The 18,938-nt window shown below is 40.5% G+C and overlaps 1 protein-coding gene across 11 annotated transcripts in view; it reads right to left on the bottom strand.

Moving 5' to 3' along the window:
- Positions 1-18,938, bottom strand: part of NCKAP5 (NCK associated protein 5) — a 380,196-nt gene that overhangs the window by 223,722 nt on the left and 137,536 nt on the right. For 10 of the 11 annotated variants that reach the window (XR_006018146.1, XM_042040728.1, XM_042040726.1 and 7 more), the window contains one exon: positions 12,298-12,371. Coding sequence is in view for 9 of the 11 variants with exons in the window: in XM_042040728.1 (XP_041896662.1) it covers positions 12,298-12,371 (74 nt within the window). In the remaining 2 variants the exon portion in view is untranslated. Of the gene's footprint in view, positions 1-1,040; positions 1,052-3,437; positions 3,443-12,297; positions 12,372-18,938 lie in introns of those variants that run through there. The other variant, XM_042040733.1, reaches the window with a different exon arrangement.

Here is an 18,938-nt window from a genome sequence, read left to right as displayed (position 1 = left end):
GGGGGCTGCCCGGGGACGGGGTGTCCGGGAGCCTCGCAGCCTCGTCTCGGCGGCACCGGGGCCGGGCAGCGCAGCCTCTCCGGCGGGGCCGCTGCCCGCGGGCTCGCACATCATGGGGAAAACCCTCCTTCCACACAGCCCCGAGTGGAATGCTCGCCTCGAGTTGATGCCGTCCCAGCTATCCTCGAAAGTTAGGAGAGGGGGCACGCGGCGTGGCAGAGCCGCCGGGATGAGTTGGGATGCGCGAAGGGGCAGCGGCAGTGCCCATAGGGCTTCTGGGGGCCTGGTGTGTGACACACAGGTGAAAGACTTCAGATGGATAGAGATTCACGCTTTTAAACCTCGTAGTATATGAAAAAGCAGTTCCAAAAGAATCTCTGAAAGCTTTGGCATCTGTTAGTCCAAAAATAGCAAGTAAAAATTTTTTCCTGGTTAGAAGAAAATCTCACTGGTACGTGATCCAGTTATTTGTACATCTGGTATGTGTAAGAGAGCCTAAGATACGGTACTTATGAGAGAACCTAAGTGAACAGTGAGCAAGAGTTCAGGCAGGATTTCCCAGTTTAAGGAGAGAAAGTGAGAGATCGTGGAACAGGGTGAGAAAAACTGACATGATGCAAATGAGAGACAGTGGGTACACTGGAGTGAAGAGACTGCAGGAACCAGGGTGCAAAGTAAATCCTCATATATGATACTGAGACCAGAATCAAAAGGTAGAGCTCTATCTGAGAATCAAAGACAAGTACTGGAAAAGGAGAACTTCAAAAATGAAGGTGGCAGGAGCTTTTCTGGATTTTGAATTTGGAGGTTTCTGAGCGGAGGAGCTCAGAAGAATGAATAAATAATTGGATAATGCTCATATTTTACTTAAAAGATTGGCTGTGGCTGAATACAGTGCAGTAAGTTGGAACCTCTTCCTGTGGTGGTACAGAAAACAGTCTTTGCAACTAACTGTGTTGTTAAGTAAACCCATAGCCAGGTCTCTTAATACAGATTTTCTTCCAGGCTGGCAATTCCTTTGTCCAGTATAGAGTGAGAACCTCCAAAATTCCTCGAATCTGTCAAACTTACAAGTTTGTTCTTTCCAGGACAGCAGCTTACACAGGCAGTGTGCTCTCTCCTAATGAGACACAACTATTCAATTTTCTGGGGGCTGATCTACAGTCCTGGGCTAGTCAATGTTCTTGGGTTTAATTAATTGCAATAGGGTGAAGCATAAAGTCTGTACTACACTGTGAATCAGAGTAGATGATACAGTGATGTTCTTAAATACTCCAAAGCTCTGTGACAGAACATTGCAAAGCAGCATGAGACAGGAATTGAGCATCATGGCAGACAAGAGGTCCTCTCCAAATCCAGTAGAATTTGGGGTCTCCAAAGAGATTTTTATTCTCCATTCAAACATGATTTCATCATTTAAACCATGACCCGATCTGCTGATGTGTTTTAATTGCTTTGCTGTGTAGGAAAACACCTAGAGCAACTCCTGTAAGAGCCAGTTTTGCCTACTGAGTAGAAAATACATTAATTTTCTGTTTAAATAGAAAAAAACCCAATAAAATGTAATCGCACTATAATGCCTGTTGCTTGCACAAACAACCTGAACCGCCGATCCAGAATCTTTTCTAATTAGTGATTGAGCCTGCAAATGCTAAGTGGTTTTTGAGACTTGGCTAACATGCGAGCGGCTGCACTGGATCTGTCCAGAAGGTCTGCATAGTTCGGTATCATTTCTCTTCAGCAAACCCCAAATATCCAGGGGAAGATCCAGCCCTTCACCCCTCTCCAGTCCCCTGGGAGCTCAGCGATCTCCTGACCCTGCCCTCTGTGTGTTTAGTACATCTCACTAGCTCCCTTCCATGACTGTCCATGACTGAACACTTTTAAAATCCATGGTACCCTGTTGCAGATGCTCTGATCCTTGTTTACATTAAAAAATCTCTTCCTTTCATTTGTTTTTCAATGTGCTGCCTGTTTTCATCAGACAGCCTGTATTTCTTGCACTGAAATAAGCAGTGGACAATCAGCTCCTCTCCATGCTGCTCACATTTGAGCTGTCATTCCGCTGCCTTTTTCAGACTGAAGAGCCCTAGTTGTTCTATTAATGGAAACCAACTCCTGGTTCTGATTACCCTTTTCATCCCCTGAACTTACCTGGTTTTGTTGCACCTCTTCTGAAGTAGGGGACCAGAACTGCAACTGGTACTCAAGAAGCAGTAAAATCACTGGTATAATCATGCTCCCTTCCTAGGTGTTGTACTGCAGATCTTAAAATACTATCCTAGTCAGGGTCAAGTCTTTCTATGAAGTCTGTAAATTACTGCGTAGAAAGTTTCTCTTTGAAGACCACATCTATCTTTCCATGATTCTCCTTTCCTGAATTCACATGTGAAAACACGGAATGGTTTCACCAAATCTGCTAGATTAACCGGGGCTGAAGGAATAAAAAACGTAACAAAAAATATTGCCTGTTCTTTAATTATTTTCAGGCCTGACCTTACATCCACTGAAATCAAGAGTGACAGACTTGGTCTCCTACTCTGTAACTAGAAGTGATTTAGAATTAAAAAGAACCAGTATTTATCTACAACTTAAAGCTATAATTACAACTTGAAAGTGTTTTTTATGCATATCGAGCTGCACTGTATCTGACTGCTGAGATACTGTTCTTCTGTGTCTTTAAGATTACTAGTATCTCAGTTTCATACACAGCAATAAGTACATGTTCCAAATCATTACTTATTACTTGTCCCCAGGCTTGCACAATTTTGTCTAGCACAGACATTTACAAGATAATGCACCAGTCTTCAAACAAAATTCATGATTTGGCTCACCATTGCTTTGGAGAGATACAAAAAAATGCAGTGCTCATACTTCAAAACAGTAAAATGAAGTAGATGATAGCATTAGCTCAATACATTACTGGTAGCCATAGTTTTAAGTAAAGCAACCTAACATCTAGCACGGGCAAATGCAATGATTTGGGGGATTTTTTTCATTTCCTCAGAGGTGTCAAGCCTCCTATTGGAGGGACAGATACTTCCGAAAATGATTTCTGATTCTCAGCTAGCATAATGTGCATGTGGAGGTGATGAACCTCTGCTCACTGCTGCATTCTGCAGCTCTTCCAAGTGGGAGGGACTTGGGAGAGAGCAGGTCTGTTGGCAGGTTGGAAGTGACTGATTTGCATGGCAGTATGAGTCAATAACGCCAAAACAACCATGGAACCTTTAAGACAGTCGCTGCTTCACAGAGAAACTTCACACTTAAGAAGTCTAGGAGGGGGAAGAAACCTCCCAAAATGCAGTTATAAAGCTTTACTCACTTCTTGTCCTCTTATTAGTTATATATTTGCTTACACAGGACTGAGGCTGTGTATGGGTGACGTAATAGCAGATTTTCAGATGTTCTACCGAAAGGTTACTGGCGCTTAACACCAGCGGTGTTCCAAGGCTCTGTTAAACATGAGCAGGGTAGAAATCGCGTGGACTGACGTCATTTATAGAAACAGTTGCTCTTTCAGCCTGACACAGGGCACTGTTCAGTGAGACCTGAGGCAGCACTGCCCTTTTGAGGACTTCAATTCAACTCTGGGGACGATTGCCTGTGCGCCCGGGAAAACTGCCAGGCCAGGCTATTGCACAAAAAGCTGTGCAACAGGAGCTGACAGGGACACTCATGGAGCGCCCTGTGCTGGCAGGAAAAATCAGCTGCTGGAGGAGAGGTTGCAGAACAAACTGGTCCCCAGTAACCATGATGGAATTTCCCAGCGCAGCGGAACTACAAGAAGACAGGTAGTCTCGCTGCTGACATGTGTTAGCATCAGCTCCTGCTGCTAATGGTACATTCAAACAAAAAATGAGTCCATAAAAGTTTTCTCTGGATCTCAGTGGAATTAGAATTTAGATCCTTCATGGGAATTTTGAGTATCTTTTGAATTGGCTGAATAAAGGGTCAAGTGCTGCCACTTGCACAGTTCCACATTGCAGAATGGAAGTGAAAAGAAATCATGACTTTACTGTCACAGGGAGGACACAGCATTTGGCCATTTTTTCAAAAATTTACAGCAGTATTATAAGAAAGCAGAAGAGGAATTGAGAGTGTTTGCAACCTCTGGTGTGGTTTTGGACCAGTTTCTCCCAGGGCTCTTCAGGAATATAGGTACTTCCTTGGCATTTGATCTCTCTTTCCCAGCCAGGAGGAGTGGAAGATCATAAAAACACAGGAAGCCTTGCAGGAACCACAACATATGTACTCATTTCTCTCAAAAGGGCTTCAGAGGCTTTAGGCTTGCCTGGCAGAGGACTAAGAATCTACTGAATGAAAAACAATAATGGATTTATTACAGCATTATCAAGAACTGAACTGGGAAGAATTTGTAAGGTAGTATCAAGCTTCCTCAGTACAGGGCAATAGGAGCACGTGCTGATTCTGTCAGGGTGTGGAAGCAGATCAGCTTCTCCCATCTTTGAAGGTGCCACATAAATTACAGCAAACTAAATAGCCTGCAAAATCTGACATCTCCTTACTGCAAAGCATTTGATGGAGATCAGTTTGGGGTTTTTATTTTTTGCTTATTTGAGTTATACTTTCTAAATTCTGCTTAGCTAATCAGGCGGTAATAAAACTAAGAGCCCTGCATTTTGCAGGCTTTTATTAAATTCTGAAAAACTCAGGGGAATGTCTACATAAGCAAGAGTTAGCAAATTGTGAGCTATGCAGATTTAAGTAGGAAAAAAATATGCTCATGTCTTTAATATGTGATGAATGCTGCTTTATATTTGAAACCCTGTTCCCAGTGGAACCCATTACAATAATGTTTATACAGGTTTATGCTATAAATGCATGATATTTTCCCTACAGCAGAATATGCTGGAATTTACTCCTGATTAAAAAAAAGTGTGAATGGATGATATCCCAGAATCTGGATTGCTACAGGCACAATTATGCCCTTTTATTAACAAATGAAGCAATGAAAAGTATAATTTGTTAACATAAAAAGGATTTTGTACAGCAGGCAGAATTGATAGGAGGTGCACCCTAAATCTCCTGCACCATGTGTGAACTGGAAGCCAGCCAAGTCCTACAGAATTCAGGGAAACTGGATCTTCAGGCGCTAGTCTCACACAAAGCCTGGACAGAGGCACTGACTGTCATGGGAAAAAGCAGGAAGATGACAGTGATGGATCAGCACACAATTAAACAGCAGGAAGAAGTGGTGCCACAGCAATATTTTGGCTGCACAGGTGTCCTGCTTTCAACTCAAGCAGTATTTATCTTGTAACAGGCCCAGCCAGATGACACAGGATCTACGTCCATGGTTTTTTCTATGTGAAAAAGCATTGCATCAGCACAGGAACATCCATGTACTTTAAAATAAACTGCCTGAAGAGAACAGGACAGAGCCCTTCTCTCCTGCTCCCCTTGCCACTTCCCACCCCCTGATAGAGGACGTCATTTACTTTATACCGTGGAGTGACGAGGGACAAGGACAGGAGCTGGAGAGGACTCTTCCAAAGATAGGTCACCTCTTCCACACCTCATCATGGTGTGAATTGCAGACACAAGAAAAGCCTCTCCCATCACACAGCATGGGATGAGATTGCCACCAAGTGTGTTTTAAGCCATAGAGCCTTTTAAAGATTCGAGCAGTGATGTGGGAACTTCATCCCTCAGCCTGGAGTGAACAGGCTGACAGTACACAGTGCTGTGACATGAGAACACAGCAAAACTGTGGCTTACACATGGATCTCTTGTATAAGCTCCATTACTTACTTTTCTTTGTTAAAAGGGAATTATATTATTTCTTGTTGCATCCTTGGGGCTGAGGAGACAAAAGCCGTTTCTCATTTTGTGTGGAACTATGAGGCCCTGTTCTCAATTGGGTTCTTAAACTCTTGCTTTAATGTAATTTAGAAAAAAAAAAAAAAAAAGGTTAAGCATTACAGAAAGAAATATAAATCCTAAACTTCATTATTTAAGTTCTCTTTCATGAGTGAAACTCATTTACAGGGAAAGGTGCTAACCCAACTTGTATGTTTCATATACAATTTCTCCTTGGCCTCCTTTACATCAGCTGTGCCCTATTTGTAGACTTCATTAGTGAAACAGGTCAGTAAGGTACAATTCCTTTAAAAATAGCAAATTCGTAGATCTTCCTTTTCTTCCTTAAACCCACCGTCTAAAACCCCATCTCACAGCCTGTGTCTGTGCCGTACTTATTTCTATAATATATTTTGACATCCTCTTTTTATAAGGGGCTGAATTCTCAGTTGTTGCCTTGATGTAAATCCGTAGATTTTTCCTTTGCCAAATAGGAGCCAAGGCTCTGTGTAAAGATAAGTTTTTCAGTCTTAGAGAAGACTTCAGGGAAATGCCACTCTTACTCATCGAAATTATTCTTTGCTCTGTGAATAAAGCCAATAAGATAATTGGGATTACCTGAGGAGTGAAATATGATTTGAGTAAGCATGGCTGTGCGTAGACATTAGTGGAAGAGTGAATTCAGTAATAAAGAGAGACTACAGTCAGTTCCCATTCGGAAATGTTTGATTTCTAAAGAAGAACGAGGTAATCTCAGAGCACCAATGTCACATAATTGTGTATTCATTTCTTTAGATGGTTGCGTTGCTCTGCGCTGTGGGAGATGAGCAGGTGCCCTGAGGTTTCCCCGCAGGGCCGCGTGTGGGGTCAGCCCTGTTCCCCCATGCAGTGATGCAGCAGTTGTGCAGCGCCCGGTGCTGCTACCTGGGCCAGGCTGCACTGCAGGAGACAGACAAACTCCTGCCACTCACACTTAGCGTCAGACAAAACCACTTCAAAGTAGATTTTTTTTCTCCCTAACCCTAAATAGTCACTACAGTAATAGGTATATCTGCATACACAAAAGAGCTTGTTCTTATAAAAAATCTAAAACAAATGCAGAACCATGCCAGGATTATACATTTCATTTCCCAGCATACAAATGAGGAACTAATTTAGTCTGGGCTGTTCATGCATTCTGCTTTTAACAAACATCCATATGCCAAATAGACCTTCCACATACTTCCCTGCTGGAGTTTTTTTCCTTTCAACTTGGTAGGGAACATTTGTGATCCTTATTCTACCAAATATATCTAAAGAATATATTTTGCTCAAGGCCTTCTATTTTATAATTTAAGAGAAACAAAATCAATTCATGGCTCTGGCAGTCTCGCTATTATGACAAGCATACATCTGTGCAAAAATACCCCAATCCCTAATTAATTACAGAATGCTATTAATATTTAAAAATGTAACATGGTTAATTTATTTAATTTTATAAACAGCCATATGAAGTTACTTTTTACAGACCACTTTCTCATCTTTTTCCTGCAGTTTCGAAATCTGAGTAGTTTAGCATAGATACAGAGATATTTGCTTGTATCAAGATTATTTTCTGTTCAGATGGTTCCCAGTCCTTTATGTAATGACTTCAATAACTGAGGCTTGACACTTCACTCCTGACTCATGCAGCACTGATGAGCAGTGTTAATGGGAGTTTTTTCCAGTTAGAGGAAACAGGCTGAGAGTCATGTTCTTTAAAATTAATACTTTTTATGAATATATAATGCCAAAAACATCCCAGATCATATTTCTCATTTACCAGAGCACATCAAGTTGAGTTTAATTTTAAGTCAGCTTAGTAAATACTTCTGAAAAATATGCCTTGTCGGAGCTAAAATGGCTCATTGCTGAAAGAGATTTATTTATTGATCTGGTAAAGAGCTGCACATAAAATTACTATCAACTTTAATCAGATGAGGACAATCATTTTACATGTCTAATTAGTGGAACTAATAAAAAAAATCTTAGCAGGAATAAACTTCTGTGAGGCATTTATATTTGCTTGAAAGACAGTGATCAATCTTGATTTGAACAAGATTGAGACAAATCCTCCAATAAGCCCTGTTTCTACTGCAACTGGAACAAGTGTTCTAGCAGCTCTTCAGCCTTTTCCTGTGCATGTTCAGTATTTATAGTGGACATACATAGTCCATCAGGTTCATTTGTAATCTTTAAACTATCCTCTCTTACTTTTCTATGACCCTATCAAAAATACAAATTAAAAGGCAAACAGTAAAAACCTTGCTTTTCTCTATATTCATTTTTCAAATTGCTCTCACCCAGTCTGGTCCTGAAGAAGTAGCTTTAATAGCTGTGGTGTGACATGGGCATTGTACCGGGGAGCCAAAGGAAGCAAGTGGTTCTCATTCACAGATAATACAATGGCAGCGCTTTTTGTGGCCTGTAACTACATCTGCACTGCTCACTGAACCCTCCACGTTTATACTCAGCTAAAGAAAAGCACATTTGGCCAAAAATAAGATACATTTTTAATTGGTATCCCCGTGCGCATATTTAAACACCAATCCTTGGCAGAAATGCTCATCTGAAGCAGTACTGTGAGCTCTGTTATACAACTTGGTAGCCTTATATGGTTTTTATTATGTTTTTGTGTGTTTTTTCACACGTAAGGTCACAGATAAGAAACCTCAGCTTTAGAGAGATATATGTGATATTACAGTGTTAGTTGGAAGCATCTGAGTACCTGTGGTGACCGAATGACTCCTAATTTCCAAAACTCAGTTCTACTCTACCTCATTCAGCCTCAGCTTCAAATACTAAGGGAACTAAAATGAATCAATGTTTGCATGGATTCTACAAATTTATCATATACATCCAGCAGTGCTGTAGAGATGTAGAAAAAAAAAAAAAACAAGAAAACACCACCCCAGCAAAACCAAACACTGATGAAGAGACAAGAGGCAGGCTTTAGTGGCTAATAGCACAAAACACCTTTTTGCTGAGTTTATGCATTGCCAGGATGGTAGGACCAGACAGGTGGATCAAGAAGCAAAGCAGAAGGAAGCCTCATGCTCTTACCACACCACACCACACCACACCACACCACACCAACCTCTAATCGTAGACTACAACAACAATTTTGAAAGATAATTAGTTCCAAATACAGTCTATAACTCACATTAGCATCATAGACCAGAGGCAATGTTTGTTATGAGAAACTTCCAGAACGGGTTAAAATGGAGTTTCGGCCCCAAGACCTTCATTTTGGCTTATACCTTCATCCCCCTCGGGCCAAGTTGCTAAACCCTGGCAAGAAAAAGATGTTTGCGCAGAGCATGACCTTATTTAGTTGGGGTAGCATTTGATTTTTTTCTCGGCCTTCATTACTGTAATATCATACACAGGATTTTTCCTTTGTTTGCCATGCAACTTATTCCCCTAAGATTAGTCTTTTTCTAGTCAAGCAGTTTAAAGCTAATCACAGTTGTTATTTTAATCTGTGCTCACCATTAAGAATTCTCACAGAGCTATTTTGCTTGTTCACAATTAAGGCATCCCAATGGAAGTTCATGATTACAGCAAAAGCAACCTGTTTAATACTTGGCACCTCTTTAGTACACAGGCATTAAAACCAGGAGCACAGAAGCATGCTGATGCTGCTGATGAAAGCAGAGCAGATCTATTTAACAAAGTCTGTTTTGAATATAGAGCGTTGCAGAAATGCAATGCAATCCTCATGTGAATTTCTGGTCCCTCCCCTCTGTGTTTTACATTAGTGTAATAAGGTAAGGAAGTGCTGTTGGAGCTTCATTAATTTATTACATATCAGTCATGTCTGAAGTGCAGCATACCCTCATGCATTCACCAAGGCAGACTGCAGTGTTGGTCCTGGTTCTAGTAGCACTACCAATAAAATTCCCTGGACAGGTCTCAAGACCAGGGTCTGACCTTTGCTTATTCAGGCAAGCACCCTATGCTGAATTATGACTTCTTTCTTCTGTTAAGAGAATTACTAATTGCTGCCACTGATCTGTGTGTCAAGACTTAAAAATTATTATCCACCATCAAGTCAATTAGCAAAGACTGCAGGAGCAAATTTTTGCTTCTGATATTGATTGTCCATGTGATTCTGCCATGAAAATTATACATAGGAATGCCCATTAGCTGAACTAAAGCATTAAATAACTAGGTAAGAAACAACATTGCTGGGGGATTCCCCTCCCCTGACCCAACTCTGTCCTGTCTAAAGCTATTTCCAGACAGAACAGGGCAGAGAAATCCAAAATAATTTTTTTTTTCTTTTAACTGATACATGGAGGTGCACAACCACTCATGCATCACCTTCTGTGGTAAATGTTGGTGATTTACATTGATGGGGTGAAATTTGTCTCACATTGGGTAAATGTGTTTTTTTCCCTGAGAAACAGAGAAATCACTGACAAGTGGTTAATATGTTAGTAAAGACTGCATCTTCACAAACTAGTGAGGTACCTTCACTCGTTGTGGTCAAGGTTTCAAGAAAAAGGCATCTGAAGCTGGGCTAAAGGTCTGCTTTAGTGGAAAGCAATAAAACATGACCTAACCATAGCCAGTCCTCCTGGGACGGCAATTACAGCAATAAATGTTCCACAGCAGATGCTAATGTCATGTGTAAACAGTCATGCTCTAAAGTGAAAAGAAATTTTGGCCTCCACATGTCTTTTAGGGTCCCATTGTATGTGTGGAAATGTAAAGGAAATGTAAAATTGATATGCACACCATGGCATTTGGTTTAGTCTCCTCTGCTTCGGCCTGGGCACTATAAATCTGTCCTGGCTGTGAGTGAGGCTGGAGGAGCTAAATGGGCAGAATTTGTGTGTGTCAGTTTTATGGGCTCTCCCCGAGTACAGTGCGGGTTATCGGTCAATGTCAGGTTCAGCGCCCAGTGACCCACTGGGTTCACATCATGGCAGTCACAAATCAAGAGCATAATGAAGGCTGAGGAGAGGGCTCTGCTGATTTATTAGGACATCTGTCTGGCTGTAGACAGCCCAGCACTGCCCCTGTATAGTGCCAGCTATTAGCATAATCCTCACCATGAATCTTCTTAGAGATTTGAAAGAGAGGAATAAAGTGTTCAAAGAAGACTGGCTAAACCAGAAGGGTTTTTCTTGTAGTGCTCGTTACCAGTCTTAACTTTTTATGCCAACACCCCATAAAAATAATAATAAAAATAAATAATATTAAAAATAAATTAATTTTAGTTTTCCAAAACCTTTGAATTTTCAGAACACATCTGTGTCTGTTTATAATAAAGTCACTACCCCTGCTACTTTTCAAAGACTTTTTAATATTTTAATTTTTTATTATTCATTTATATTTAACCACAGCAGTGTCATGTGCATATAATGTTATCACCTTCATTCTTGCAAAGTTAGTCTCCTGAGTTCTGTAATGTTAAATGAAAACTTCAATTTTTTTGTGTCAATTATTTTGCCTACTTTTTAGGAAAAGCAGACATTAAGCACAAACTTTCTGAGTTTGTCTCTAAGAGTCAATATCATAATGCTGTACGCTGTAAATGCCATGATACTACTTTATATTGTATAGGTCAAAAAGTTTGTGAGGTGCAGAACAACTAATACTGGTTAAGAGCAAAAAAGAGCAAAGCTGCTCTTTTTTTGTACGTGAGAGGCATTCATCTGAAAAATCAGACAGATCATTACTTCTCCCTTGATCAAAACTAAGGTGAAATAGGTTTCAGTCTATGAAGATTAAATTATTCCCTGAAAATTCTTTTATATTTGACTGTGTATTTTAAAAGACTGTCACTGTTCATATGTCTTCAGAAAAAGGAAGTTAAATATCACATTAAAAAAAATTGCTGTGAATTTTGAAGGAATTTTATCACTGGTAGTATTTGATTTCCTTTGTATTAAATGTTATGTTAGACAGGATTTGAGCAGTTACCAGATTTGCTGTAGGCAGGGTAGAAACACCCACCAGCATGTGGCAATCCCTGCTTTGCTTAAACCAGGGTGAAGTCTGGGCAACATGAACAGAGAAGAAACAGAAAATCCAGACTCTCAAGACACCGCAAAATTGTAAACCTGTATTTATTTTAGTTTCAAAACTTTCAATTGGTCATGCTGCTATGCTGGTTTTTTTGGCTAGATTTTGTGTGCCATTCAATGAAAACACTTATATTCAAGGATATTTCTGAAGTTCAGTCCAATTAAAAGTATCTGAAGTAGAGTTAGCATCCACTGCCTAGAAACTTTAACGTGAATAAACCTGTGCATGTGTGTAACTGCCCTGATTTGACTCGTGTGTGCCCTGCTTATTTCATGTGGTAAGATTTGGTCCCTGCAAAGAATTAAAAAATGGAGAAACTGAATACCCAATCATTTCTTTGAATTCAAAAATGGAAACTATGGATTGCAGTAACTTTTCCTAAATAGCAACATAAATATATGTGTGCACAGTACTCGCCTCCATAAATTCCAGCGTTGTTCTTCCAGCTGAGTCACTAAATGCTCTATGTATTTGTTGGAGTCCATATATTCCTAAAAGAAAAAAAAATATTAAAACATTAGTTTTTCAGTGTTCAAAGCATTTGTAAAATTTTGAGTAAAAACCAGTCAGAGTCAGTTTGTGGAGTGCACTTTGATTTTGCTCCCAAAGTTATCCCATGTACATAGAAATCACAGTGATGTAAAAATCTAGATTAAATCCACATTTGGATTTATATCACATGAACAGGGCAGAAGCCCAATGCACTCTTCAGAGATTTTTTGAGAAAAAGACAAGAGGCACTGAGGATACACAAGCAGCACATTATAAATTCATATCCATATTCCAAGCCCAGAACAATCTTCTCTGGATCCAGACTGAAAAAATAACTTCCCAGCAGTGCAGTCACTGTTTTGGTGCACATTCTGTTTACTTTAGATATAAATCAAAGTGAACTGAATACTTGACTCAAATATTTATTTCATGGACAGTATGAAAAATACTAGTAGCCTGTACCCTATTTGAAAATGAAGCTATAACTCAGCTCCTACATTATTTTCCAGTCCAACTTTTGCAGATGCAATAACTTGCAATATCAGCTCTATGGAACCTCCTGTACTTGTATCTAGACAGAATTTCTGATAAATAATCTTGACCAGATGAACAATTCTGATTTTTTTCCTATTGAAGCCTATTCTTTAAACCCAATGCAAAGAGATGATGTTTAGTCTCAGCAGAGAAATCTGTCAGTAATAGAAATACACCACCTCATTTCCAGGAGGAAGGCAACATCAGTGTTATTTATATCAAATATTTCAGAATGAGCCCACAAAATAACGTGATATGATATATTTGTTTGACAGCAGTACCAACACAGTCACATTACTATTATTCTGAAAGCCTATCAGTAATAATATAACTTTTCTGAAATATCTCACCAAAGCAAAAATATGTCTCAAACCTCATACTTCAGGAAATAGCAAGTGTTGGAGTACTACATGGAAAAGAATCCATCTTCACTTTCTGGAGACAAAAGCTCCACTTTTATAGCTCCACTGTTTTACCTTTGGACTCATCACAGAACCACTTTGTGGGTTTCCTGTTTGTATTAGAAGTTGTTTCTTTACTCTTATTTTTTCTTTTGTGTACAAATATGGATTTTTGTTGCAAAGTAGTTGTTTCTTCTGAGCTATTTATCTTCATGGCCAGGAATATGAGACAGCCACTACAGGGACAGTACATCATCATTTCTTCTCAAGGTGAAGATAAATGTTAGCTGATTTTAAGGATCATAATTTATGCATAAATGTACATTTTTATTTTTCAGTACTGGAATTGTTCCAAGTGATTCTGTGTTTCTGACCACAGTAATTATTTCCTTGTTAGAGGAAAGAGAGAGAGAGGAAGGGAGGGAGGGAGAGTGGTCCTGCAAAGGCACCAGGAAAGGTCCCTGGCACAGACAGGAAGCAAGAGTACGACTCTGTTCCCAAGGAGCCTCTGCAAAAGCATCTCAGCTATATCCTGTTCAAACTGCATGGCTTGAAAAGCTTTGGGTATTGTAAAATTTTCCATTAAACTCTGTGGTTACTCCTAGTTTAAATTTCATTCTAACCGCTGTAAATAGAAGTATCTTGTAGCTGTTTCCTTCAGAACACATTAAATAATGTAAATCCTGGGAAACACCATGAACTTCAGTGGCAATTAAGCAGGAAGCTTCTTCTAAGCTAATTCTAGTAAAATCATTCTGCAATACACATATATTAGAATTCAGAAAATATATTCCGTGCAAATATATAATGATGATTAGTTGCAGTACCAAGTTCTTTAAAACAAGTTGCCTACTTTACTTTATATTTTTTTACTACGACAAATCTGGCATAAATTAGTATTAATACCTTTACATCTTTTTAATGTAATATTAAACAATATTCCTGATTTATTCATCAGTGCACTTTGCCCTACAGGCAAAGATAGGATCAGCAATTTTATTCTGCGTAATTCTACCATGATAACATAAAAACCTCATTCTGAAGCAATTTTCTTAAAAATGTTTTCTGGAAATAAGGACAATGGGGAAAAAGAAAGCACTGTGCTTATCCTATATGACTGCTGCCTTAATGTTAAGGTTTTCCTGTGACAAATCAGAAATATTATTCTGTTTCTCTTTAAAAACCTGCAACCTAGGAGTATGTGATCTGTCAGTGTCCAAAAGTGATGTAAAAAAATCAACCATTATTTGATCATGGTTAGCAGCACCTCCTTTCTTCTGGCACATTCATGTGCCAGCTGTGTCCACAGCAAGCCATCTGCTTCAGACAAGGCCTCTGTCCCCAAGCCCAGGTTTCTGCTCTCTTCTCTTATCAGCTCTCCCAATAAGACAAATTCTGCCATCCCTGGATCAGGACCCAGTGTTATCATTTTGTCAGTGTGAAGCAAATAGCAAACAGTCACTTGAGATTTAGAACAACTTCGTGATTTGGAATAACTTGGCACATTCAGTGACAGCAGAAAATGTGAATGAAACCCCAAAGTAATCACAGTGGTTTACGGTTGGACCCAATGACCTTAAAGGTCTTTTCCAACCTGAATGATTCTCTGACTTTATGTTCAATGAGACAACGTATACAGTTCATTAAAGCACTTCACAGTGCCCAATAGATCACCTCTGGAAGGGAAATACAGCTATTCTGTAGCTTCCTTGGAGCTCTGTCATATGAATGCTTGTGCCCTGCAGACTCTGAGTAGCATGGATATCTGTGGAGTCTGAAAGAGCATCGTTTTCTGATGTAAGGGTAAAAATCATTTAGGTAGACATGATGGTGCAAATATTAGATACTAATGAGACAGACCAGTCAAAGGGGAGAAAGGCTGTAAAAGCATAGCAGCCCCAGGGTTTCAAAAGGGGGTCACAATTCTTCCTGTTCCCCCTAGAACAATGGACACTGAGCACCTGCAAAGCAGCGGGGGGTAAAGCTGTGTAAGGCCAAGTCAATATTTCTGAAATGATGCAGCATTTTTAATCTGAAGTTGTAGACTCCAAATTAGTGTATTTATGTACATTTGATACTGTTACATAGCGACTGTGCTGGTTGTAGAATTGCCATCCATGCTGTTATCCACACCTGGACTAGACCTCAGCAGCCTGCACTGTGCTGGCTCTGCTTGGAGTCCCACTCCTACCTCCAGCCATGCCTCACAACTTGCAGGATTACTGAGAAGTTCATTATTTAAACAAACAAACAAACAAAAAATTAAAGTATTTTTCAGAATAATGAGTGAAACCTGTCCCTTTTCTTCTGAATTAGCTACCTTGCAGCCATGAGAAACTCACTCCTCTATCTATCTTCCTGTGATGGCATATAACTGCACTGTTTTAAGGAAAAAACCCCTTCTGTAATATGTTTAAATGCAGGAGCAAATCTTTCTAACAGCTGCATGTACTCTGGCATGCAGGAGGAGATGGCATGCAAATGTCACATACCAGCTCATCTAATTTAGAGAGCATTAGAGAACTGCTCTACCCAAATCGTTGCTGATTTGAGTTGAAGCTCAAACCTAGAAATATACCTAAATATGGTTTGTGGACAGAACTAAATATCTCATTTTGCAATGCTTAATTGTTTTGCTAGTTTTTTAGGGTTTTATTTTTATTTTCTTTGTTAGCTGGATGGCTGTCAGGAAAAAACAGGGAAGAGAAAGGAAATGAAATGCCTCCACTGAGGCCCGGGATCCACTGCTCGGTATTTTGGTTGGTTACGTGGGTATTTGTTCTGGCATATTCCTGTTGTTGTGCTGGGCATGGTATCAAAAATTATCCAGCACACAGAACATTTTCCCATCCATTGTTACAGAGCAAACCCTTAGAGCAACCTTAGGCTCCCAGCACAGGAGTCTCCCTCGCTGGAAGCTGGAGGTGATAAATTCAAGCCAAAGAAATAGCACGTAGGCTCTGCCTCTCTTAAGGAACTTGCACAGCTTGGTATCAAAGAGAGTTTAATGAGCTTAGCGAGATGTGAAAAGGATTAAGGATACCAGCAAATCGCTTGATTACGTACTTAATTCAATAGGGCTACTCATGAGCTGCAGGCTCGCCTGCGCTGCACTGGGGAGCAGGGCCATGGGCTGGGACTGGCCCTTCCCGCAGCACGGACACCCCAGCTCGCCCAGACCCACACACCTCAGCCAGGCACGCGGGGACACGGCCACTGTCCCCCTGCCACCACTCTCCTGTCCTGAACGAGGTCCCAGCACAGGGCCTCGTGCGTGGCTGGGATGCCTGGGCTGTGCAGAAAACAGGGACACCGGGACAGAGACTAGGCTGGCACTCATGTTCCTGCGGACCAGTTTTGAAGCAGGGCTGAGACGTAAACATATTCAGCCCTGTACAGCCCAGACAAAGTTTCCCATTCCCCTCCCCAGCACATCTAATTCCACTCCCAGTTTGGCTGGGACAGACTCTGTGCAGACAGCCCCAGCCCACTCTTCCACAACACTACCCCTTGATTCCCCTAATATTTGTGTTAGGAACCAGGGAGGAAAGCACCAGCACGGATTCAGGCTCCTGTGCTCCACAGAGGAAGACATTGGTCACTGGGGAGCAGAGAAAAACCAAATGAACAACGGGATAAGTGCACAGACAAGTTCCTCTGAGTGTCTGGAGCCATCCAGCCCTGCAGACAGGGAGCTCCACAGAGAGCCCACAATCATCTGCTACAGTTCAGGAAGTCACATTTTCACAGAGAAAGGTTATTAGAAATCAAACAACAACAAAGCTGTCTGCAGCCAAACAGCAGACTGTTGCAATTAGGAAATGATGTTAGCAAAGCAACAAGGGGGACATCTAAGCTGTTACACTGAGTGTGGAGACACAAGTCATTTTTGAAGGATCTTGGAAGAGTGCCCTAGGGTAAAGCTTTAAATCTAGGGAGGGTGACTTCAGAGAATATTATAACTTTTGTAAAATATTTATTTTTGTTTTTATCCTGCTGCATAAACCTTGGATAGAAAACAGACTTTTTTCCAGCAGCCTAAGAGGACACACATATATATTTATAGATAGATATATTCATTTTATTGTCTTGTCTAGAGAATGTTTCTCATGTCCAAAAGCAATATCAATGAGAATTGAGTGAGGTTTCGGTTGCACACTAAAAAGAAACAAGATATAAAAAAAAAACCCCTTTAGGATTAGTATTTTTTCACTCCTTTCAATACCAGACCTGGATAGACTGCTCACCTTTGGTCCTAAATAGCAATGAAAGCTAGACTGTGTGGCTTAAGAAAATAATATCTTTTGAAACTGCCATTATTGCTGTTTTATTATTTTCCTACATGATTTCAGCATGTTATTTTAATTGTTGGGTTTATTAATAACTGGCATGAAAGTGTACATTGAGAGCCTCTGCAGTGGAGCAGAAGGCTGGCAAGAGCCCTCGTGCACATTACACCATTATGGAAAAAGCAGTAATGATTATTTTAATAAATATGTTGAGCAAATTTCTTAATTGTTCAAAATCACTTAAGCCTCAGTGAACGGTTCATATTACATCTCAGCTGCAGTGATTAAAACTGATTTCCAATTCATCTGAAGCCAGTTGTTTTCATAAAAAATCAGCTGGGTTTTCCTCCTGCTGCTGCTTGGCTTCCGCTTTGCACCCTATTAACCGGCACCATCCACAGACAGCAGCAGAGTTTAATAAAGCCTGAAATAGCACAAGCTCTTTAACTGATGGACAGATTCTGCACCCTGTGTTCTCTGAGGACAGGGATGCAGGGATAGTTCTCAGAGGAATGCTATCCAGCTCTGCAGCTGGCACACAGAGCCCTGCTGCATTTGGGTTTCTGCCAGTTTATCCCTAAAGAAGTTCAGTCTCTGGGATAACAGTGCTTCTCAGTGACACTGATGTTGGAGTTCTTTCCCCACAAGGAAGAGAATGGGGAGAGAATGCTGCAGTTTTATGCTGTCTTCCAGTAAGACAATTTCTAGGAGCAAATCTCCTGTCTCAGGCAGGCATGTGCAGGAGAAATGTGGGGACCAGTACTCTGCAAGAGCTCTTCCGTGGCTTGTGTCCTGGGGTGACTGTAGGATACTGTATTCCCTATCGTCTGCCCTATGCCAGACATGAATCTTGTACCTTCCCGTGTCTTTAAGCTGTTTCTTAGGAGAGCAGGGAGAGAAGCCAGGTGAATTTTTTCGGAGTGGTTTGTATCTCAAGGACATATACACTCCCCTTCATTCCCTCACTGCTGCAGCAGAGCGGAGAAAAGAACTTTTGCCATGCTTACAAAGGACTTTGAATTTTACCATGTTCTCTCCACAGCAAGAGGTTTTATTATTTAGCATTATTCTTTTTCTGTGCCTGTGTGCACTCTGCTTGTAAAATAAATAACTTTTTTTTTTCACTTTCCTCTGAGGAATTTCTTTCTGAACCTGATGGGGGAGAGGCTGTTAAAATCTGCCTTCTATTAGAGGATACATTCACTTCAGACATTCCTCCAAATTTGTCTCAAACCAGGACAGCTTACTAGGCCAGTAGACCATGAGCTGGAAGGTGCAGAACAGATTTGGTAGGAACCACCACCACCACCATTCAGATTTCCAGGTGCTTGGCTGTTTTGGA

This window comes from Corvus kubaryi, unplaced genomic scaffold (genome assembly GCF_017639235.1).
Source record: "Corvus kubaryi isolate FWS band 111438036 unplaced genomic scaffold, C.kubaryi_AGA036_p1.0 37396, whole genome shotgun sequence".
Taxonomy (NCBI): domain Eukaryota; kingdom Metazoa; phylum Chordata; class Aves; order Passeriformes; family Corvidae; genus Corvus; species Corvus kubaryi.
Note: the sequence above shows the minus strand (reverse complement) of the source record. Positions and strands in the feature narration are given on the sequence as shown.